This window comes from Petromyzon marinus, chromosome 6, assembly GCF_048934315.1.
Source record: "Petromyzon marinus isolate PM22_M1 ecotype Great Lakes invasive population chromosome 6, UKy_Petmar_22M1.pri1.0, whole genome shotgun sequence".
In the NCBI taxonomy this organism is placed as follows: Eukaryota; Metazoa; Chordata; class Hyperoartia; order Petromyzontiformes; family Petromyzontidae; genus Petromyzon; species Petromyzon marinus.
This window is the reverse complement of record NC_133672.1, coordinates 14736002-14760197: the sequence shown is the minus strand read 5'-3', so window position 1 is coordinate 14760197 and position 24196 is coordinate 14736002. Positions and strand designations below refer to the sequence as shown.

Genomic DNA, 24196 nt, shown 5'->3' with positions numbered 1-24196 from the left:
ACATGTGTGAGAAAACCCACAATATGTGGGGGGGGGGCAACACTACCCCATGTTAGTGTGTGTATGTACGTTGAACTTCTTTCGCACCGTACGTAGCGAACCGTGCTAATCGGTGGTGCGGGAACTAATCGGAGATGGAACAGGTGCCGTTCACATTGTGCCGTACCGTATTCTCCTGGCAAGCCATGGTATGGCACCTCGACACCCACGGGAAGGGAGTTTTACAACATTTATATGAGCCACCAACTCTTGCCTCCACAGCGATGGATTACATGCGCATGCCACCAACACCCAGAAACAATATTGATTTCCAATCACAGCTCTTAGCATTTTGCCTTGATAGGCCCTTCAGATGTCAGAGTTCTACGTCAAGAGCACTGCAGCATATTTAGAAGATAGGGTATGATTTCTGCTCGTCTTTATCTACGAACTAAAATTTAAATATGTAGTTTGGCTTCAATTCACAAAAAAATCAAAACCATTTTAAGATGTACAATGTTTATTACCCAAGTTTCAATGTAATTATCAGACAAAATGTATACATTTTAACAAATACTCGCCAAAAATTGGATGACGTACATAATACATCTAAGTGCACATCTGCACCCTCGTTCGCCAATACCGAAATTAAGGCTTGCCGAATAAGTCAAGTGTAATGGATACAATTATAGAAGAAAAAACACAAAACAGATGATAACATTTTACATTTCACATCATATCCATGAAATTTTAAATGTATTGAGTCCAGTGAACACCTTCCATCGGTATCCTGCAGGTGACCTCAGCGGCCGCTGAGATCACCTGCCGCATCGTCATCAGGGCATCCCGGTGTAGGGCAGCTTCATTGGGTAGAGCGGCCCGTAGCGATCCTTGTGCCAGAGCAGCTTGCGTTCAAGGAAGCGCACTGTGTCAACCGTGAGCACCAGCGTGTGGTACTTCAGCATGCTGTACACGTTCAGCCCTGCAACACAACGGTGTGGTTAGCAGGGGTGCACGGCATCAATCGTCCATGACAAACGACAACTTTGGGCGCGCACAGCCACCACCGCCAGCCATCGAGCAGACTGCCATGTCAGCATTTAAAAAAAGGCATTCAAAACTAGATTACTTGGCTGTCCAGGCTAAATGGGTTTAGGCTCGGACGTTTCTTTTATCGTCTGGGTCTTTTTTTAAGGCTATTTCAAGTGTGCTATAAAATAGCTTACCTAATGCAGGCATCACAGTGATGGTCTTCAGTTTTTCTGTTGCCTCCAGGATATTCTTTGGCATCTGTTCATTCCTACAAAAACATTCAAAGTAAACAATCATTGCGTTCATGGGCTTCACTTACGGCTTTATATAAAATCCTTCATTGGACATTAGTTGATTGTTTAAAAAAAAAAAACTCACATAAACAATCTGTCATTGTGTTTTGAATGTCCTACATTTTAAGCAGTTGTATCGTGGTACTGTTAAAACGCCGCTGAAATGAGACATATAAAAAACGAAGAATGGTCACAAAGGCGCATCTCTCGTGGCACTCACACGTCCACGATGAGGACGGAGTCGCCCCATTGTCTGTACTGCGCCAGGTCGAGCAGGTACTGGGGGTCGGCCGTGGGTATGTCCAGGGAGTCGACGATGTGCAAGTCATCCTGCGCACACATCATTTCTGTAGAACTGATTTTTGTGTTTAGTTGTCCTTCACCCGCACCTTCGATTAGCACAGTTGACTAAGTACGGTACGAAAGAAGTTCTACATACGTACATACATCATGCACCGACACCTTCATTTTATTTAAAGCACACCTCAAGCTTGAGAATACAGTCTCAAAGCACCTGTATGACCCTTTGCCAATCCAATGCCGGATGAGCGCCTCTCTACACCATGTGGGTCATGGGGGTTATTTAACCCATGCCTGTCAACCCCTTATCAATGCCTACCTTATTACAGACCAATTCAGACCTTAATGGTCACCCTGTGACCTTATAAATCTCAACGTTCATCCTACAAAGTCCCATCACAAGGGAGACGCACAAACAAATAGACAAAAACAATGTTTTTTTTTGCCCGTATTGAAACGGCTATATGTCGTATGGACCTGAAAACTCAATTTCCCTGTACAAGAATATGGGTAAACCATATGGGTTGACAGGTATGTTAACCATACTTCACCATTCTGGTCAGTGTAGTCGTAGGAGCAGAGCCACAGTAGAATGGATTTTGTTGCACTGCCGACCCACATTACATTATTCAACCCCAATTACTCGTATAACTGTTTCAAGTATCAATAGGAAAGCAATGCCTCTGTCTAACGAAGCGGACCGTACCTGTGCGTGCTTTACACTGAGGGCAACTGTGAGACCCTTGACGCGGACCTTCATAGGAAGCATGTAGTAGTAACTGATCGGGCCCCGCGGACCATGCGCCACGCCACCTGCCGCACACGGCGTCGCATCACATTAACCAAATGCCACCTCACACCACTGCGCACCACTGGCAAGCGCTAACACAGGACGAAGAAACGCGTCAGCCGCACCTGCTTTCTAGACCACACCACCAAACTGCATCACCGTGCTGCATCAGCGAGCGCGAACACAAAGACACACGCGTGCCATCCTCACCTCCTTTCCAGAGCGGGGACCGGATGCTGCCGTGCCGTGCACGTCCGCTGCCCTTCTGGTTCCACGGCTTGCGACCACCGCCGCGCATCTCAGCGCGTGTCTTCGTTTTCGCGTAGCTCTGTGAATGTTGACAGGTCACACGTGTGCTGAGGGCATCGATGTAGCCAAAACCAGTAAGGTGAACAGTATATCTGGCGCTACTGTAAATGCGTACAGCATGGGTGCTGGAATTTTAAAAAACAATTGCAAGATAAACTGCACGCATATTCAGTTTATATTTGCTGCTATCTATTTGCTGCTATATAGAGCACTCACAATCCTCTTGAAATTCTTCTGCCATATTAAGACTTGATGAAGGATGTCAAGCCTAATGAGAAAACAGAATGTAAAAAATGTTAATGGCAGAAATACACAATCACTAAATACCGTCACGAATTATGACAGTCCCCATATGGGTACAAAAGACTACACCAGCTGATCTTAATGAGCCATTATTTTAAAATAACTGGTTGCTTCCCTTCTGAATTTCCACACTAATTTCCATAAATTGCATGGGCTCAAAATTCAGAAAACAAAACTGGATGACAGCAATTCAGATGCTCTTTTCATTTTAACAGAGACATGTAGCACAATGTACAATTTAATCAGTGGATCTGTGACAAAGTGGTTCCCACACTGTACAATGAACCTGATAACTACATTTAATCCCAGGCCGTGGCTAAAATCAGTGGCAAGTGTATCTGGACCAACTCACACTGCGTGAAGTAAAAACCCCCGTGACAACAAGGGATTGACAAAGAGCTATAAATACAATATAACGATTTAATAACCACCAACAGAATGTGACCGACAGTGTGGCAAAAAACTCAACACATTGGTCATGCACATTGCCTTAAAAGAAAAAGTACATATTAAGTGACATTTTTGGCAATGGCCCTTCTTCACAACACATAAATCACTGACTCGTGATTTAAATATGAAGGGCCATCGGCAAAAACGTTGCCTAAGTATTTTTCATTTTAAGGCAATTTTATGTGTCGAATTTTTTGTTATTTGTACTTAAGCACAACTGCCAATGCAGTATCACCACATAATTTACAGGATGGCAGTAGGGTCTAACAGCAAATACTGCTTCACCAATCAATGCAAAAAATCGCTCGCAATGGGATGAAGTGTGTTTGCGTCACTGTGTGCGCCACAAGAAGAGCGAGTAATGGGGCCGCACCGTGGGGGGACACCGAACACGTCTGGGTGGAGGTCGACGAGGCCCAACTGATCGACATCCAAACCGCGCAGAGACTCCAGCCATGCCTGGCGCATGGGGGCATACACAGGGGCGGCCGTCTCGCAGGGCCACACCACGGACTCTTTGGCAGAAAGGGTGGAACGACACGCGCACACGATTGAGTCTATGCACGTGCTTTATAAAATATAACCAAAATAAACGAGTAAAAAAAGACGGATTATTTAACAGAATGCACCATTTGGTTATTAGTAAGAACCTAAAATATGGCACACACAGACGCCTTAAATGTTAAGAATTAAATTAAACTTTGAAGAGTTAAAAATGGAAAAAAACATTCTCACCAAAAAAAATGGTCAGCCTATTCTCTTTGAATTTTGAAAAAGTTGGAATTATGAAATAAACATATCAGTGACAAAAAACAAACATTTCCTTTCCCATAAAGGCAGAACTGAAATGACAGCAGGAATGGGCTTCATGGGAAACTGCCAAGGCTCTCATTCCATGGAAGGAAGTTGTCACAGCTCATCATTTTCTCTTCTTAAGGGTAGCCTATGGCAGCAAGTGAATCGGTTGAAATTATTCTCTCCTACAAATTGCAGGAGCAATGTCTGGCAATTAGTGGCCTCGCTCATTTCAAGGGGCATTACTGTTCTTTCCAATGCTATAATTCCTAGCAAAAATAAACAGCATTATTTTTGCTTGATTTTATAATACCAATCAAAGATGCATTTTTTTTATCCGAGCTCCAGGTGGGCAACTAACATGTATTAATCAAGCCTCTCCTAAACTGTTGGGAACGTCTGTCATTGTAGTTTACATGTTATTATCAATAAACAACAATGTTGTTACATTGGAATAAATTATCTGAGTCAATGGAACACCTTCTGGACAAAATAACGTTTTCAAGAACACAAGTTTTATTTAGTATTTTTTTTACATCCTTAACAGATGCATGTAGCCTGGGCTTCATACAAACTAGGGAGTGTGTAGATCAGCGACTCGGAAAATATTCCCACACCCGACACACATAATCCATTATCGCTCTCCCTATGGCTGCGGCTACGAGTCACATGCCTACACCAATCTACCAGGGACCCGGAATATCGTCCGTAATTACGGCCTGCTTACAGTATTCTCCACTCCAGGCCAGAGAATTGTGAATTACTTGTACTCAAAAATGGGCTGTGACATAAAGTGTCACGGCTATGGGGGTAATTAGGTTCACTGCAACTGTGTTTGCTCAACCAGACAGTAGAATCAAGACAGTTCTCAGACTACATTGCCATTTCATGTCAGGAAAACGAATTCAGGTGGTCAGAACATAATACTTTAGAGCATAGATGCATTCATAATCGAGTACAACAGTTTCTGACCAGGTCCAATTAAAGTGCAAGCATCATGGATGGGAATAAAGTTGGGGGAACACGTGGGTACCTGGATTGGCTGCATGGCATTGGCTGGCGTGACTGACCACGGCAGGTAATTTTGGCCCCACTCCAGCCAACAGCAACTACATCAGCAAAAATAACAACACCACCAACAAAAACGTATGAGTTCATATGCACGGCTTGAATCATGCCAACCCATCATACCACTAAGGTTCATAAATTGAGAAAATTAAAATTACAACCAACTCCACGACAGGTACGTGAAATGTACAATACTGGCTTGGTATGGCGATGAGCACCGTCAGATACTGGGCACTATGAAAGGGCAGACACACCTAGGCACAGAGCTTGAACCCTCAGTGGTACGAGCTAAGTTTCTCCGATATGACCCCGAAACCACCAGGCCACCTCGTCGCGTCCATAACCTATCCCTCCAGCCCTCGCCTCTAAACTCATCATCCAAACTCACCCCTGACCCCTCTCCACTCACTCCTGTATTCATAACCCTCTGCGCTCTCTCCCATAACCTTCCTCACCCTCTCGTCTCACTCTCCGCCCTCTCCCTCACCATGCACGCTCTCGCACTCTCTACTCACTCTTCACCCTCTTCTCGTCTCAACTCTCTCCCCTCACCCTGCACCCTCTCTCCCCTCACCCTGCACCCTCTCTCCCCTCACCCTGCACCCTCTCTCCCCTCACCCTGAACCCTCTCTCCTCTCACCACCTCACCCTGCACCCTCTCTCCCCTCACCCTGAACCCTCTCTCCTCTCACCACCTCACCCTGTACCCTCTCTCCCCTCACCCTGCACCCTCTCTCGTCTCAAATCTCTCCCCTCACCCCTCACCACCTCACCCTGCACCCTCTCTCTCCTCACCCTGCACCCTCTCTCGTCTGACCCTGCACCCTCTCTCGTCTCACCACCTCTCCCATCACCCTCTATCGCCTCAACTCTCTCCCCTCACCCTGCACCCTCTATCGCTTCACCCTGCACCCTCTATCGCCTCAACTCTCTCCCCTCACCCTGCACCCTCTATCGCCTCAACTCTCTCCCCTCACCCTGCACCCTCTATCCCCTCACCCTGCACCCTCTATCGCCTCAACTCTCTCCCCTCACCCTGCACCCTCTATCGCCTCAACTCTCTCCCCTCACCCTGCACCCTCTATCGCCTCAACTCTCTCCCCTCACCCGGGGCGCGGCGCCCCGGAGTTGTCCCGCCAGGAGCCCGAGCATCACTTCGCGATCCCCGCTCCAGCAACACGAGGGCCCGAGGTCAAGCGCCCCGTCGTCTGCTTCCAGGGTCGCGGACAGCAACATGACTCCTAATTTTATTTTAGTCACAGAAATATTCAATTCTTCCTTCTATTGAAATACATTCAATCCGAGGTTATATTGAATACAAGTCAAGGCAAAAAAAACTGTTGTAACGTGTGTATTGTTGTAGGCTACTCAAAAGTGTATCCGGTTCGCGGACTGTCCGTTCACGGGCTGAGGGTTCGTATCGATATCTTTTAAAACAACTTTGTAAAATCGATTCACGCGGTAATGGCACGGTCTATTATTAAGCTCATCGATGGTTTGGAACGTACACGACCCATGTTCAAACGTCACCTTTGACATCGCAGACGGCACGAGGATGCCGTTCAACGCAAACGAGACTGTGCAACGCAAACGAGCGGCTGCAGACGAAAATCGATTCTTGAATTTTTCGAGTGGCCCGAGGCTGAAATCGGATCGCGTATGGATCGTCACACGTGCGACGAAAGCGGACGTCGGCGGGGGAGTGGGGACCAAGCGACCATTGTCTGGGAGACGCTGTGAGCAGGACACGGCGAGGAGGATATCCCTCCGCCTCACCCCCACCCCCGTGTGAGAACATGTTCTACCATGTGAGTGCCTCGCGTTAGGCGGCCAGGGAGACCGCATTAGCAACGGCCCCCGTGCGCAGGCGTTGGTTTGGAGTCCCGGCGACTTCCAATGATGAGTGGTGGTGGTGGTGGGGAGGGGACACATGTCACTCTTGCAAGTGAGACTCTCCTGGTGCAATTGAGTTCTGACCTGGTTACAGTAAATACACTTGGACTGTGGTGGGGCTCCAACTTGTCCAAGGATTAGTGGGTACTGTGGCCGAGTCCATGGGGCCGTGGTGGGGCTCCAACTTGTTCAAGGATTAGTGGGTACTGTGGCTGAGTCCATAGGGCCTCTGCCGTGGTGGTGCTCCAACTTGCCCAAGGATTAGTGGGTACTGTGGCCGAGTCCATGGGGCCTCTGCCGTGGTGGGGCTCCAACTTGCCCAAGGATTAGTGGGTACTGTGGCTGAGTCCATAGGGCCTCTGCCGTGGTGGGGCTCCAACTTGTTCAAGGATTAGTGGGTGCTGTGGCCGAATCCATGGGGCCTCTGCCGTGGTGGGGCTCCAACTTGTCCAAGGATTAGTGGGTACTGTGGCTGAGTCCATAGGGCCTCTGCCGTGGTGGGGCTCCAACTTGTCCAAGGATTAGTGGGTACTGTGGCTGAGTCCATGGGGCCTCTGCCGTGGTGGGGCTCCAACTTGTCCAAGGATTAGTGGGTACTGTGGCTGAGTCCATGGGGCCTCTGCCGTAGGGTTTAGAGTGGGGACTGACAGAGAGGCTCCCGTCCCGTACGGCGCGGTCTTGGAAAATTAGTGATTCTGCGGAACTTTTAAGTGATTAAAAGCTACGACTCTTTCAGTGAAAACGTTTTATTTCTCGAGATGTTAATCGTTTCCTTCCACCTTGTTTGAGATGCATTTATTATGTTGCCTGTCTCGGATGAAATATGCTGTGACGTTTCGTTGTGCGCATCGGTGGAATCTTGTGAAGTGCTCGCGTTTCGACGTCTCCACCACGTAGCCACATTGTTGAGCAGCAGGTACGTGTGCCCTGTGTACGTCTGCGTGTTTTGTGTCTCTCGAGCAGATTTCCCTGGAGCATGAGATTCTCCTGCATCCTCGATACTTCGGACCCAACCTACTGAACACTGTGAAGCAGAAGCTCTTCACGGAGGTGGAGGGAACCTGCTCTGGAAAGTAAGCGGGTCCTCATTTTAGGACTGGGCCACGATCCGGTTGTTTGCACGATCCGGTTGTTTGCACGATCCTGTGCTAAAATGCTCGACTTTCAACAGCCATTTCAGAAATCCACTATCGGATAAAGGGCCTCCCCCCCCCACTACGGGCGGCTTGTGGGGGTTATTCGACCGAACACAATTTGGCCATATTTAAAATACTCATCCAAAGGCTATTACGTTGCTTCAGTTAACAACCTTGCACTCTCTTAGTCAGTTAAATTAATGTTATTAATTGGCGTGATGTTGTCTCATTAGCTCTGTGAGCACCGTCTGACGTGTAATGCTGTGTCGCTGCAGATATGGCTTCGTCATTGCGGTGACCACTATTGACAATATTGGCGCCGGCATGATCCAGCCGGGAAGGGGCTTTGTCCTCTACCCAGTTAAATACCGCGCCATCGTCTTCCGCCCGTTCAAAGGCGAGGTGGTCGATGCCGTTGTCACTCAAGTCAACAAGGTATTTCACAGGTTGGGTTGTGCTACACTCCTCATTGTTCAACTATAATACTGGTAGGAACCTCCTGGTTACACCACCAGCCCACAGGGGAGTATTGTGTCCGTCCGTCGTGCATCCAAAAATGGGAGGAGTGGGGCTGGGTGGAGTGGGGAGGGGTTGGGTGGGGAGGGTGGGGGTGGGAGGGAGGGTGGGGGTGGGAGGGAGGGGTGGGGCTGGGTGGGGAGGGGCTGGTCACCCCGTGGTGCCCTTATAAAACTCAACGTTAAACCTACTCACGCCGGCTTGTGCCCGCCCTCACAGTCGGGCATATTTGCGGAATACACCACGTGGTGCCGTTAACCCTGGCCATTGACCGAGCAACCCAACGTTCCTACCAGCTCCCTCCGCAGGAATGTGTTATCGGCATGTTTTCATGAATTTGGGGATTATGTCCAGGGATCTGATATCAATTATTTAGCGTGACTGTAATGAGGTGTACAAGATGACCAGTATAGAATTTAACTATTAAACTATCGTCGCTTGCCCCCCACCCCCAGGTTGGCCTGTTTACGGAGGTCGGCCCAATGTCTTGCTTCATCTCCAGACATGTAAGCATTGGTTGTAACATGATGCACAGCTACAGCTGATATATTACCTATCTAATAATATACTCGCATATGGATTCGATTGTTCTGAAGGATTTTGAAGTTGTTTTGCAAGTCTTTGTTAATGTTTCTACTCTTTGTTTTAACAGTCTATTCCATCGGAGATGGAGTTTGATCCAAACTCCAACCCACCGTGTTACAAAACTACTGATGAGGTATTGTGCAGCTGAAATCGCACATTTAACAGTTTGCAAAACTACGACAAATCAGAGTTGAAACTTGCGGTAATTAACGTTTTATTTTAAACAGGACGTTGTAATCCAGCAAGATGATGAAATCAGGTTAAAGATCGTGGGAACAAGAGTTGACAAAAACGACATTGTAAGTGTTCAATACTTAATGCACACACAACTTAATGCACTCAGTATTTTCAAATGTGAATAAATCCATATCTTTAACAATGATACGTTAATTTAATGTTCAATGTTTCGTGTACAATGTATGGTCTGACTTTATCCTTTGTTTATTCAGTTTGCCATCGGCTCCCTTATGGACGATTATTTGGGTAAGTGTATAACCACATTGAAAAATAACACTTACGATTATTGCATAATAAGGTGTATAAGACAAATATATACATAAATTAAGTGTCATGATGAATTGTCATACAAAAGCACACTGTTTAAACTTATGTATGTTTGTTGTTTAGGTCTTGTCAGCTAAATTGCTGCACATCGAAGATGCTGGGATGGCTACAGATTCGACAGTGTCAACATTTTTTTCAATCATAACACACTGGCATAAAATAGAAATAATACTTTGATAGTTTGCATCAACAGAAAAAATATTATTTGAAAATGTATCTTTGTAGGTTAAATGATAAATGAATATTGTTGAAATGTAAGTTTTTGCTTTTTTATCTTTGAATAAATGTACATCAGACTAATTGTTCACCTGTCTGTATATACAATTTCATTACATCATGTCTTAATTTAAACAAAAGAACAACTTTTTTTCCCAGAACTTACTCGATCCTCTTATTCCAAAAATAATGTAGATTTGCAGTTTATAAATAAGGTACAAATTCTTGTAATTCTGAATCCGAATTTTTCTTTAGACTGGAGGAATCTGATGAACTATTAAGCTTTTTTTCACAGATGTCCTGAAGGACAGTAAACTTAATAGGTGCGTTAAAATGTGCATATACATGGAAAATATTATTCAAGGTCTTAACGGGAGAAAATCGCATTAAATTCACCAAAATATCTTAAATATGCCCCCATGCCATATCAGGCATGGGGGGTTGGAACATACTTCACCAATTTCTGGTTAAATGATTCACACAAAAAACAGCAGGATGTTCCAGCACAATGTGCATGCTTAATATATGTTGATTACGATATGAATAACCCAATGGATATCCATTGTAATGTATGTATTCATTAACCCCCTCTGGCCTTTGCACCTGATTGGCTCAAAAGTGACATCACATTTTTCCCTCGAAGAACAAAACAGGAGGATTTCTCTACAACTCTGGCTGTTGCCTGATGATGCTAGTTGTAATTACCGGCGAATTGTAAATGTTGTGGATTTACTTTCCAACACACCGGTGTGTTGTACTCGAAAGGAATTTGCATGTTTTGTTTTCGTGACAAACCTTGCTAATTGGTTGTGGTGGGTTTAACTACACATTTATATTTATGCGATCTAACCTAAAAAAAAAACTCATGGATAAATGATCCTGATTCTTGGTGAGGATTGAATGGCGTGGAGTTGGATTCAGCACTGGTTCATATCTCACTCGCCGCTCATGTTAGGCGTGTCCAGGTTACCATGTTTTATAACGAAGTGTGTTAAACGCTCTGGAATGTTTGGGAATACAGGCACAATGCATACCTGTCAACCCATGCGGGTTACCCGCATTCTTGTGCAGGGAAATTGAGTTTTCGGGTCCAGAGTTTTCAGGTCCATATGGCGTGTAGTCGTTTAACTACGGGCAAAAAATGGTCTGCGTGTTTCTCCCTGTGATGGGACTTTGTAGGATGAACGTTGATATTTATAAGGGCACGGGATGGCCAATAAGGTCTGAATTAGTCTAATAAGGTAGGCACTGATAAGGGGTTGACAGGTATGGCTATGCTTGTGTTTTTTTTACGTGTATTAAACTATGATTACACGTGTTGTTACACGCATGATCCCGTTTAGCAACTTGACTATTTTACGACAAAGATCCGAAGTGTGTGAGCAGAGCAACAACAAAGTGGATGCGAATAAGTACAGGCTCCTGAAGGAATATCAGAATCTTTATTTTGACCGCAGGAATCCGGTTATAGCTATGAAGCTCTTTTTCCAAAGATGTTCCAGCAAACAATACAACAAAAAACCGGTACGAGTGCAAAAATAGAGAAAAAGGTATGCAGGTCACTCAAATATAAATAATTACTTGTCATAGTTATGCTGTCAGCAGAGGGCAGTGCAACGAAATCGCTCCGTGTCTGCGTCCACGTCTACGGCCCCCGCAACGACCAGCGTGGTGAAGTATGGTCACAGAATCGTGCCCACGGCGTGGAGAAGAGGGTCCTCGTCCAGCAGTGGAGCAACAGAGAGGACTTCACACGACGTAGCTGTCAACCCATACGGTTTTACCCCGTATTCTTGTACATTGAAATTGAGTTTTCAGGTCCATACGGCGTGCAACCGTTTCAATACGGGCAACAAAAACACGTTATGTCTATTTGTGTTTCTCCCATTTGATGGGAATTTGTAGAATGAACGTTGAGATGTATAAGGGGCACGGGGTGACCAATAAGGTCTGAATTGGTCTGTAATAAGGTAGGGCACGTAACTGACGTAGAGCACGTCTAACGCGATTATTACCCGCTGCTTATATTGTCTTTCCCGTTCCCACTTGTTAAATATATATCTATGCTCCGAGTCCTGTTAAGTTATGCACGCATAACACATTCCTGCGGAGGGAGCTGGTAGGAACGTTGGGTTGCTTGGTTAATGGCCAGGGTCAACGGCGGCACCACCACGTGGTGTATTCCGCAAATATGCCCGACTGTGAGGGCGGGCACAAGCCGACGTGAGTAGGTTAAACGTTGAGTTTTATAAGGGCACCACGGGGTGACCAGCCCCTCCCCACCCCCTACCCAGCCCCACCCCCCACCCAGCCCCACCCCTCCTCACCCCACCCTCCCCTCCCCACTCTCACCACCCAGCCCCACCCTCCCCACCCAGCCCCTCCCCACCCTCCCCTCACCACACCTCCCCACCCTCCCCTCTCCACCCAGCCCCTCCCATTTTTGGATGCACGACGGACGGACACAATAATCCCCTGTGGGCTGCTGGTGTAGTAACCAGGAGGTTCCTACCAGTATACATTTACTATAGTCTTAAAATAAACACTACGCTTATAAATGTACTTTCGGTTAAAATAAACACTACGTTTATACATGTGCTGTATTAAAATAAACACTACGCTTAGAAATATACTATAGGATTAAAATAAGCACTACGCTTATACATGTGCTGTAGTAATGTATTAAAATAAACTACGCTTATGTGCTGTAGCAATAATGTATTGAAATAAACACTACGCTTACAAATGTACTGGACGATACTAAAATAAACGGCTTATAAATATACTGTAGTAATAAAATAAACACTACGCTTAAAAATGTACTGTAGGAGAAAAATAAACACTACGCTTATAAATGTACTTGAGTATTACAATAAACAACGCTTAGAAATATATTGTAATAAAATAAACACGACGCTTATAAATATATTATATCAAAATAAACACTAAGCTTATAAATATACTGTAAGTATTAAAATAACCACTACGCTTATAAACGTTCCGTTAGTAATAAAATAAACACTAGGCCGATGTTTGTGCTGTAAGCAATAATTTTTTCAAATTCTCTTGTTGTGGGTTTCACACCTGATGATGATTGCTTGTGTTGCAGTCGAAAAGTCGTGAGAGTTTTATTGCTTTATATTTTTATTATTTTATTGTTTCCCTTCTACGTGACTTTACCGAAAGAACCAAGAATCTGTAAGCAATAATGTATTAAAATAAACACTGCGCCTAGGTTTAGGCCGAGGCGGTTGCCGAGGGCAACGCGGTGACGTCGCGCACAAGCGCCCTCTCGCGCACCCATTGGCTGCGGCGGCGGTCACGTGGCCCACGCGAGCCCCCCCCCCCCCCACTCGTTCGGGCGGGCAGCGGATTCTGGCAGCGGCAGCGTCGCCCCGTCGCAAATTTCCGAGTCCCCATCAACCAAAAATGTTAACATCGCCGCAGCCGTAATCATCAGCACAAACTGACAGTGACGACGACGACTAAGGTTGCATCGGCCCGCTCACGAGCGTCGCCGATGACCACGCGACTCCGCCGAGGTGACGAGGAGGCCCTGGCCGTGTACCGCGCTAGCCTGAGAGGTAGAGTCCGGAGCGTCGGCACCCACCAGGAGCCACGAGGTCGCGGTCTCTTCAGTCTCGAGCATCATCCCCTCCCCCCACCCCGGGGTCCACTTTTATTCACGCGCTCGGGCTCCTTAGCCACGGCAAAGGGAACCCTTCAGTGCTCAGAACGGATCCCTTTTGTGTTTCTTGCTTTAGTCCGGAGAATTCTCAGCAGGAGGCGACCCTCGTTTGGGAATCCTCTCTCTACCACGGACGTAGCTGTCGAGCGTGTAGGCGGTGCCTATTCCACCGGGTATCGAGCCACGAGCACGGGGTTTTTTTTTGTTCCGAGAAACCCGAGGTTCGCTTCGGGGTGCTCTCTCATCCCCAAAATCCCGTCTTGTTATCCCCTGGCTGGTGGTACGGGGGTCGCCATCGCCATTCGATCCCGTGGTCTTATAAATAAATCTTAATCACGGCTCGTTTTAAAGGCCGGCGAGTATAGTGCTGGACGGCACCTCGCATCTGCAGTCCTCGGTACCTGGAGTCTTGAAACTCTGACCAAGGGCTGAAACCACAGCAACAGGCGGGACCGCGATCGCCATGACCGCCTTGGAGGGATGGTGGTTTGGGGACCGGTTCGGAGGTCCGAATTGGTCACTAGGATCGCCACTCGGCTGTGTTAGAATCAGCCGAGTCAGAATCAAAATCCGATAAGCTATGAAGCTCTTTTCCACAGATGTCCAGACCAAGTGCTTGCAGCCCCCCATTGTAACCACACGGGGCCGCCAAAGCAGCGACCACAGATGGGACCCCAAACGAGCAGGGGCGAATATTACATTGTCCCATTGAATGAACTGAGAAAGTAAAACAAAACAACGCGTTTCCTTCCGTGCTCAGTCCACGCTTGGGCGAGATCAACCTTGCCTACGTTTAGAATCGTGTACTGTAGTGCAGATGGCAACAAAAACACGCTTAGCATCCTAGAGTTTGATGACCCCGAAATATTTTTTTAGTCACCAAATATAATTAAGCTGCGCGTTTGAATCGTTTCCTGTAGATTGTGCCCCTTAGCTGCGGGGGAAGGACAACACAAAATGAGCCAGTTGAGACTAGAATGATCTTTTTAGGAGAGATCTGAGATTTAAAAAAATACATGAAACCAAATTTTGCGTGTAAATAAAAAAAAGTTAGTCTGGCATTCAGCCTAGCATATTAACAAATTGTGTTGTCTTTTGATTTAAAGCTTTCGTGACTGCAAGGATTCATATTCTTGGTTTATTTCGGTAAAGTCACGTAGAAGGGAAACAAAATAATATTTGTATTATTAATATAATAATATTAATATTTGTATTATTTTATTGTTTCCCTTCTACGTGACTTTACCGAAAGAACCAAGAATATATAAATTATATTCTTAGTTTTTTCGGTAAAGTCACGTTGAAGAGAAACAACAAAATAACAAAATATATATACAAAATATATATATTTTGTTATTTTGTTGTTTCTCTAGTTATATATATATTTTTTGTTATTTTGTTGTTTCTCTTCAACGTGACTTTACCGAAAAAACTAAGAATATGAATTACTGCAGTCACGAAAGCTTTAAATCAAAATATATAAATTGTGTTGTCACTGTGTAACGATTAACAATGATGTCATGTGAATTAACCAGAGAGGGCCACCTTCAGCCTGGATCTACAAGGCAGCACGTTGGAGGAGCGAGCCGAGGACCCACTGGACACATCCCACACTGAGGATGAGTGGGCCCCCCTCACGGCAACTCCAAAAGTCCAGTGGCAAGAGCTGAGGCATAGCGATGCTGGTAGGAACTCGTACCAACTTCCACATCTGTTGAAGAGCAGTGTGCTGTGAATGCGCAGGGTTGTGTTTTAAACGACGTGGAGTTTCTGCGTGTTTGTACACAACACAGCCGTGTGATAACATGCATGACAACACATGTGATTTGGGTGTGTCCAGTGTGGACTTTAAATATAACACCAATGCACTGATTAATTTAGAGCAATGAACCATTTTACGCCTCATATGCACAGTCACTCAGCTGCGAACCCTGCTACGCAAGCATGAAAACCAAGAATTGCCATTTTCCTCCTCACCTGGTTCATCACCCCAAAGGGTAAGATACCAATAAAGTTGTTAAATGTAGGGAAATAATGAATGTGGAAATGTACGTTTGTGTGCGTAATATTTAATGTATGTTTCCCTGACTGGAAACCTCAGTACCCAATTTAAATGATGCTTGCTCATCTGACACAGATTTGTAAGGATCGTATAGAGAACTTTGTGTTTTGACTTATCAATTATAATTCTATTGAAATCCGTTCCTTGTAACTTTGCACAAAGGACCATGGATCTGGATTCCGAGAATCGGACGTAAGCGTGCCAACGGTGGATGAGCTTGTGCCATTCATTCACCGGCAGGCAGAGTATGTACAGCACCTGGAGGCTCAGGTGCAATTCTGCAAAGTAAGTTAAAAATCCTCAAGCTACACCACAGGCGTTATTCTCACATCAAATGCATCACAACCAATAATTATGGAGATTAACTCAGCTGTGCAGCGATGCTTGCTTGAGGAAGAGTGCATTTGTGAAAGCTTACACAAGTGATGTGACTAATGACGTTACAGGAGGAGCTGTTGGGGATTAAGCAGCGAGTGAAGGTCGTTGTGCTGGAAAATGAAAATCTTCGCGATGAACTGAAGCGGGAATCTGTGCAAGAAAGTCTATCGGATCATGCAGAAAATTACGTGCTGGTAACTGCTTATACAATTTCATTTTTTCTACGTTCATATACTGTTCTATTATATATTACACAGGTGTGTGCAAACTGTCCAGAATCTTGAATTAATGTCTATTGTAGGTACATTACTGAAATAGGATTACAAATGTATGCCCTGTTGCATTCCCCCATGTATATAGGATGCAGTACAGTTACCGCGTTCCCAATCCAACGAGCTTCCCAAGCGTGTGGCAGAAGAGAAAACATCAAACACAAAGCAAAGCCCCTCCCACACTGCCGCTTCCTCCGTGGCCACCGCGATTCAGCAGGAACAATGGAAGTTAGAGCTGGTATGAATTGGCAGGAGTAATTTTGCCACATTTCTTTTTTCACGTGTGTGAAATAAATAGTTATTCTAAGCGTTTTTTTCTGTTATTCGTTGGTAAAAAAAAATTCACAAAGAGCTGCTTAAAAAGACATCCTGTAACATCTCAATTGTGCTAAATGCCTCGTATTGTTAGAGTCATGGTTGTATTTAAAAAAAAAACAGCTACATCAAATAGAACATGGTGCGGTCGTGTTAAATGTATTAAGTTGTCCACAAAAAAATTATTGCTTTTACAATAATGAAGTAATGTGTATTTCCCTGTCTTACTAAGGAACGGCTAAAAGCTTTACACGAAGCCAGAACCCAGACCATGGAGGCTCAGATGAATTCATTACGGTTAGTTGCTTAAAATAACATTTGACTACTTATGTTCAAATTCTGGATTTCCGCTATGAAGCATTTGTATAAATTAATTTAAAAGATCATTCTCGTACTTTCCGAGTACAGTTGATCATCGATTATTTGGCGGCTTAGGGGGGAAGGCGGCGCCAAATAAAAAAAAACGCCAGATCACAACATTTTTAAAATGGCTTATTTTTGTAGATTCTTGAATAACATGTTTTTAGGTGTTGTGTGTATATTTTTTGGTGTTTAAATTTGTTTTCTATATGCAATTGGCATAAATAAGTATTAAAATGAACAAAAATAAATATTCTGTAAAAAGTTACTGCATGTGAGGTCTGTATATTGCTCGCTAACGCAATCAAACACACTGTTTCTTTCAACCATGTGTTTGACGATCACCAACCAGACTGATGCAGGCTTTAGACTTGTGCTCCAGCGAACGCCTAATTATATGCACTACCGGATTGTCCTGTATATTTTCTGTTTTTATTAGTTATTCATCATGAAACATATATAGTGGAGTTTTTTCATTGTTTAAGTTGTATGTAGTGTATAATGTACAGGTACATAATATTTGACACTGAAATCAAGTATAGCTACTTTTTTCTGTCACGCACATGGTGCCAATCGCCGGACTGGTACAGCCTTTGGAGCGGTTTTCCGGCGATCGCAGGATTACATGCCGGTTTTGGAGGATCGGCCCGGGACTGCTGGATAATGTTGGAAGCTGGATAATCGCGTGCCAGATAATCAATGATCTACTGTGTATTTACATTTTTTCAGATAAAACAGAAGATTAATTTAGCTGCTGTAACAATCATTTATGTCCTGTCAATACAACCTGTCAAAACAAATTATACATCTTAACAATTCAGCAGAAATTCATGGGCAAAAAATAAATGAGATGTCACAAAATTCATTAATCTGCCAAAAAGCCTACTCTCACATTTACTAATTTGATGCTTATAATGTGAATTATTTTTCACATAAATGTCACTTTCTAAAATACAGTGTTTAGCAATTTGTTGACACTGCAAGATTTAAATATGGGTTTGGTTTGCATTCTACTCGTATTTCACTGTTTTTGTGGAAAAAAATCTGGAAAGCCTCTGCGTAGCATTTTTTTGCAATTGTTTTTCTGGACACTGCCCAATAGATACATTTGAAAAACCTTGTGACGCACGAGTGACCGTGCGTTAACTGTGCAATTGATGGACAGGATGGATCTGTCGGAGTCCCAGCGCAAGTGTGAAGAGTTTCGGCTCAAGCTGCGGCAGCAGGAGGGACCTGGAGGCGGAGTCCCCGGGGGGCTGTGTGTGAAGTGTGCCCAGTACAAGGCGGTCTTGGCACACACGCACAGTGACGCACACGTGCAGACCATAGGCAGGCTCACAAAGTGAGTCCGTAGGGGTGGCCCCTGCCGACGCTGTATCTACTGCACATTTAAGCACATTTCATGCATTACTTCATTAACTGTTTTCAAACCATTATGCTTGCATGGAAAGCAGGGTGGCACAGTGATGATTGTGCCTTAAAACAAGAAATGTCTGGGTTTGATTCCCAACTCGGGTGCCATTCTGTGTGGAGTTTTTATGTTCTTGATTTGTTCCGCATGGGTTTCCTCTGAGTTCTTCGATTTCCTCCCAGAGCTAAAAATAAATGTATTTGGTATCGGCCAAACACCCCAATGATGAAAGACGATCTTCAGATTACTCGATTATGGGATTACACACCGCGCATCGCCCTCTACTGCGGGAAACTTGGCAGGACCCTTCTGAAAAAGTTTGAAGACTTGGTGAGGCTTTCCTGAGTAAACAAGCATAACTATAATACTAGAACCATGTAAAATAAGTAACTATAGTAATATAACAACAACAAAAATCACACACGATTCCAAAAACTGTCTATGCTGATGTGTATGCTATTAAACACATCTGACATCAGAACACTTGTGTGTATGTGTGCAGGGAACGAGATGAGCTCATGGACACTTTGGCAGGGCTGAGATGCACTGTAAGCGAGCTGCAGCGGAGGGAGGCTGCCGCCTGCGAGCAGGTCAAAGCCACTTTGGAGACAGCCGAGGAAGCCAACCTGGAGAAAGCCAAGGCATGACGTTCAGCTTCCAATGCAACATCACTCAATGTGACAAGAAGAGGAACCGAAGTTGCCTAACTTTACCGAATGGCTGAATGTTAATTTTGCAAAGCGTTAGCAGTCAGGGAAAATGTAATAATCGGATTTGATATGGTGGCGATTTCCTCTGATGGCTAGCCATTGACTAAATGTTTTCTGCTTGCCTCTACTCTTTGGCCCTGCAGATGGCAGTGGAGTGTGAACAGATTCGGTCGGAGCTGAGCCGGCAGAAAGAGCGGCTCGGAAAGGAGCTGTCCCTCCTTCAGGAACGGATCGTGCTTGCCCGCAATACAGCCCACAATGAGGCTGGAAAGGAGAAGAAAGCGTTGGATTCTACTGTAAGTCACCATGGGCTAAAATGAAGTAATCTGCACTGACGACGAGCTGAGAATGTGTCATTCACTGATAGCATGCTTGCCTATGATCACCCAGAATGCACCCAATCTCATCAGGTCTCAGAATTTAAGTAGTTTTAAGACCTTGTAGTGCTTGATAGAGTGACCACCATGCACAGCAGGTTGTTATAGGATACGGGGCTACATGGTGAGTGGCAGAGAGCATCTATGTAGCCCGCGTACCAAGCCAACGCATGCCCAAGCAGCTTCTGTTTGGTCTGATAGAGGGGGTTAGACGGGCACGGCATGGGCTAGAAAAGAGATGGACTGATGCGGTACAGAATAATTTTGGAACTGAATGAACTTGCCAATGACTGGAACAAGCGGTGTCGAGATTAGCCTCTGTGGAGGAGGCTCGAGAAGGACACTACTGGGCAGTTGGAGGAAGCCGCCCTCCAACAACAGCGGTGGACAGAGGAGCAACGCTCATCATAACGAGCGGAGCGCCGGATGGCTAAAACGCAGCAAGTTGGAAAAGTAGGGAGCACAGGTGGTGCCTCTGATGGTCATGTCAGTCAGCCCATGGCACCTTTGTCTGCCCCTTGACCTCCTGCCGGCAAAATCTTGGGACACTTCATGTGGTCTCACGGTGCACCTAGCCTGGCACAAGCACCGTGGTGACGTCACCGCCACTTATTGGCGAACTGCGGTTGTTGTTGCAGCGATGCTTTCTGCCTTCACAAATCCACACTACAGCGTGATGAAGTATGTTCAAATAATCCCCATGACCTACATGATGGGGGAAGGCTGTCATCTAGCAGTGAATTGACACAGGGCTAAACACGTACAAAGTAATGCACTTGAATGTTTAGGCAGTAAGTGCTTGGTGAAAACTAAAATCTTATTTGGTACACTTCAACAACAGTCTTTTTATGTTATTGTACATTTGTGCAAAAATCACACGGCTGAAGCTTGTAATTAATTACTCTTATGAAATTATAGTGATACATCCACATTAAATTTTTATTATTGCAAATTGTTATTGCAATATATAGTTTTTTTTTTGCTCAATGCATATTATCAACCCGTTTTAACTCCACATTTAAAGGTATGCTTTTGCATTACTGATATTCTACAAATTATTTGCCACTTATACATGTCATGCCTTTTCACAAATTTGTACCGTATAATTTATTGTTCACGTAGGGGGTCACTCAAAAGATAAACTTTCTTTTTTTTTGTAATGGGCTCTCACCTGGTTGTAAATGAAGGCCAACTACCATTTCTGAACAGCCTTTAAGGGAAGGCAGTAATAAAATGCATGCATTCTATGCCTGAATGTATGCCCTTGGTGAACTTGCACCGGCAGATGGTGGGTAGTTTTTTAGATAAATTAATTATTTATGAGAAGCTGCAGCTTTCCTCGTTCAGTTTTTCCTGATTTTGAGTGCAGTCTGGGAGTCTGCTTTTACAGTGTAGTTCGAGGATGTTTTTTGTCATGCCCTGGGGTGTTGAATGCTTCGAACATGAACATGTTTTTGCAAACTGTCAAAAGTTTAGTCTTCCCTAGCTGTCTGTTGGCATTGTATGAGATTACTTGAAACAAGCTAAGCGGGGTAGTGTCCTGACCTTTCGACCAGTACCTTCTGTCAATATCCCTTTCAGATGTACAGCAAGCTTTGACACACCATGTGCTTTGTTGTCAAATCACAACTTTATAACCTTAATAACCCACGAGAACACATTGGATTTTTTTTTTACAAGATACGAAAGAAAATCTACTGCTGTGTCTGTGCATGTGTGGACGTGTGTGCACAGCGGTTAGCGTGCTGCTCTACGAACCCAGCCCACCCGAGTTCGATTCTCGTTCACAACCAACACCAGTGACGATTATTTGAACTGGTCCTGGGCCTCCTTTAGGTCGACTCGGACTATACATGAGTGCCTGGTATAGTGTGTAAATATCTCTACTAGGGAGACAAAGGCGGCCAGGCACGGTGCTAGCCACCGAACTGACCTACGTGTAGCCGTGCCAGCCTTCATAGGTGCTCGCTGTTAAAGGCTACATGGGGGATCTTTGTCTTTGTGTACCACCCAGGTGAAGTTTTTGTCAGAAAAAGTAGGCACCCTGGAGGCGCAACTGGAGCGGTTGACCCGAGAGAAGGGAGTCATTGGCGACCAGCTGGAGGAGGCACAGAAGCAGCTCACGGCTCACGAGACCGACCTCAGCAAGGTGCAGCCGTTGGTGCCTCCTGAGTGTTGCTGCATCTCTTAAAATTTTCCATAAAGTGCACTTGCAATGTTGCTTGCCCCGAACATATTGTGTAAATATGTATCGTATAAAAACACTGAAGTTCATATTGGGAAAAAATATTTTCAATAGATCCGATGAAAACACCTGGTTTATCGAGCTGTGCCACTGCTGTCTGATGTGCAGATGTGTGGAGAGATGCGCTTCCAGCTAAACCAGGCAAAACTACGCAAGGACGAGGCAGAGAAAGAACTCAAAGAATACAGAATGAAAGCAATGCGGCAGATGGATGTGAAAGAGCAGGTTTGTATCTTCTCCCTGTAAATTGATTCAAACATTTCTACCCGTTTGCCAACAGCTTTCGAACTGTTCATCACTTGCTAATTTTATGACGCTCAACAGCACCAACTGCCCACAGAAACGCCGTGTTACATTCGAAGTATTGTCCCCGGCCTTGCTGTTGAGCAGGAGGTTGAGCGACTGGAGATGGAGTTGGCGGAGCTGCGGCGGCGGCTGGAGAGAGCGGAAGGCGAGGCTGCACGTGCCGGGGATGAGCGCATACAGCTCACGCACCGGCTGGGCACAGCCGAACAGCAGTTCCAGATCGCCAGGTGAGCAATCGCCAAGCGGGCAATAACAACTGCAGCAGCAGCGGGCCGGCACATTGTGTAACCCACCATTTCCCAAAATGCATTCTTCACGCCTCCCCCTCAACCCTCCGTGGCATAGCTTTCCATTTTTACTCGCCAATCATCAGGTGCTTGCAAGGTGTACCGACTTAATTTAGATGTGGACAGAGATGACTGGTAAAGATGGAAACCTGCGCTGTCGGGGAGTGCAGAGGAATGGAGTTTGGCATTGCCACCAGATGTGCCATTCTCAGGTTTGGTTTGCGCACGCGCTTTGCCCGTGTGCTTGCGTGTGTACGAGTTAGGATGGAGAAAGAATCTCTGCAGAGACGTATCGCCGACGACTCGAGGAGCCTGCGGACGCAGGCTGAGCAGCGAGAGCAAGAGCTGATTGCACACATCCAGCTCTCCGAAAGCCAGCACCGGGAGAGAGGCAAGTCAGCCCCTCTCCCATTAATATGAGCAATGAAAATTATGTGTGTATGAAATTGTATTACTTTTGCAAAGAAAAGCAGTCGTTTTTTTACTCTCCCCAAGATTTCAGTAATAGGACTAATGCACAGCTAACATGTCCAGTGGCTTATCCTCCAAGGTATGATGAAACAGCTGCTGTTGGCTTCTTTTTTTGCATTTACGTTTCATCAAGGAAATGTCACGTTGCCCAGGGTGTTTGCAGCACAGCTGTCTTCAACTATACACTCTGCCACACCGTCTGTTGCATTTGCTAATCCAGTGAAACAGATGGTTGTAAAAATCTTAGCTTGGATGCACTCCGTTAGTTTACAAGGATAAGTCATATACGTACAAATATAAATCCTTGGTCTTGATAGGGTTACCCTAGACATTAGATTTAAAATTCAGGTAAATTTACAACTGCTAGAACTGCATTACTCTTCTGTACATGTGGACTGCAGAGGATTACATTTCCCTCATTAAGGAATGCTGTTGCTTCATATATTTACACAGTGAGTGAATTGGAGGCACTTTCAAGCTCTCAAAATGCTTTGCTGAAGCAGCTAAAAGATGAATGCAAGCTCCTTTCTGGGAAGCTCAGTGGAATGAACGAGAAGTACCGGTACGTCCACGGTTGACATTTTATTTCACCATTTAACCGCTAAAGCGCCAGGCATATTTCTTGTCACATCTTACGATAATTCAGACCACAAGCCGCTGGTTTAAAAGTAACTGGGGCTCGTAGATTATAAACAATCAGTGTACACTTCCGCTTGTGTATTTTTTTATTGCTTGTTTTGTACAGCATTGTGATATGCAGTTTTGCGAGCGTGATGCTATGATTTGTGATTTCTGTGTGTCACGGATGCCTTATGTCTGATTTTTAGCATGCCGATACCGTACCTGATACAGTTGTGTAAGTTAGCTGTAAATGCTATCACACTACTCTCACTTGGTTTGCTATGTTGTTCCAATGGATTTGGGAACTTGGAGGGTAAGTAGCGTGCTGATCTCCATCTTTTGAAGAGGGGGGCAAGCTATACGTCGTGTAATTTCATAACCTTCATGGGCCACTACAGCTACTTCCTTCCCCAACTCATAAATCATTCAGATTTGATCGTCCGACCCCCCTACTTGATGAAGCA

The 24196-nt window shown here is 45.1% G+C and overlaps 3 protein-coding genes across 9 annotated transcripts in view; 2 read left to right on the top strand and 1 right to left on the bottom strand.

Annotated features, from left to right (window-relative positions):
- Positions 1–481: 481 nt before the first annotated feature.
- MRPL4 (mitochondrial ribosomal protein L4) lies at positions 482–6570 on the bottom strand. The gene is made up of 9 exons (XM_032948552.2): positions 6427–6570; positions 5285–5360; positions 3830–3971; positions 2920–2971; positions 2605–2722; positions 2311–2417; positions 1525–1634; positions 1206–1279; positions 482–961 (listed from the first exon to the last, which is right to left on the bottom strand). Exons 1-9 carry the CDS (start codon positions 6553–6555, stop codon positions 816–818), a joined length of 954 nt encoding a protein of 317 aa, XP_032804443.2. The 5' UTR covers positions 6556–6570; the 3' UTR covers positions 482–815.
- Positions 6571–6963: 393 nt separating this feature from the next.
- POLR2G (RNA polymerase II subunit G) lies at positions 6964–10318 on the top strand. Of its 2 annotated transcripts, none has more exons than XM_032948553.2 (8): positions 6964–7127; positions 8176–8285; positions 8624–8783; positions 9320–9370; positions 9517–9582; positions 9677–9748; positions 9899–9932; positions 10077–10318. In XM_032948553.2, the coding sequence occupies exons 1-8, from the start codon at positions 7116–7118 to the stop codon at positions 10088–10090; spliced, it is 519 nt and encodes a 172-aa protein (XP_032804444.1). In that variant the 5' UTR covers positions 6964–7115; the 3' UTR covers positions 10091–10318. The 2 variants fall into 2 exon arrangements, with proteins under 2 accessions (XP_032804444.1, XP_075921225.1); XM_076065110.1 differs by lacking the exon at positions 6964–7127 and adding an exon at positions 7153–7264.
- A 2362-nt stretch (positions 10319–12680) lies between these two features.
- Positions 12681–24196, top strand: part of SDCCAG8 (SHH signaling and ciliogenesis regulator SDCCAG8) — a 39501-nt gene continuing 27985 nt past the window's right edge. For 3 of the 6 annotated variants that reach the window (XM_076065111.1, XM_032948525.2, XM_032948524.2), the window contains exons 1-15: positions 12681–13813; positions 15453–15602; positions 15832–15914; positions 16142–16264; positions 16426–16551; positions 16718–16867; positions 17177–17241; positions 18470–18646; positions 19218–19356; positions 19569–19721; positions 21817–21951; positions 22156–22272; positions 22438–22580; positions 22904–23031; positions 23565–23673. In XM_076065111.1, the coding sequence (XP_075921226.1) occupies positions 13750–13813; positions 15453–15602; positions 15832–15914; positions 16142–16264; positions 16426–16551; positions 16718–16867; positions 17177–17241; positions 18470–18646; positions 19218–19356; positions 19569–19721; positions 21817–21951; positions 22156–22272; positions 22438–22580; positions 22904–23031; positions 23565–23673 (1862 nt within the window). In that variant the 5' untranslated portion in view covers positions 12681–13749. The remainder of the gene's footprint in view (positions 13814–15452; positions 15603–15831; positions 15915–16141; positions 16265–16425; positions 16552–16717; positions 16868–17176; positions 17242–18469; positions 18647–19217; positions 19357–19568; positions 19722–21816; positions 21952–22155; positions 22273–22437; positions 22581–22903; positions 23032–23564; positions 23674–24196) is intronic. The other 3 variants (XM_032948527.2, XM_032948526.2, XM_032948522.2) reach the window with 3 other exon arrangements.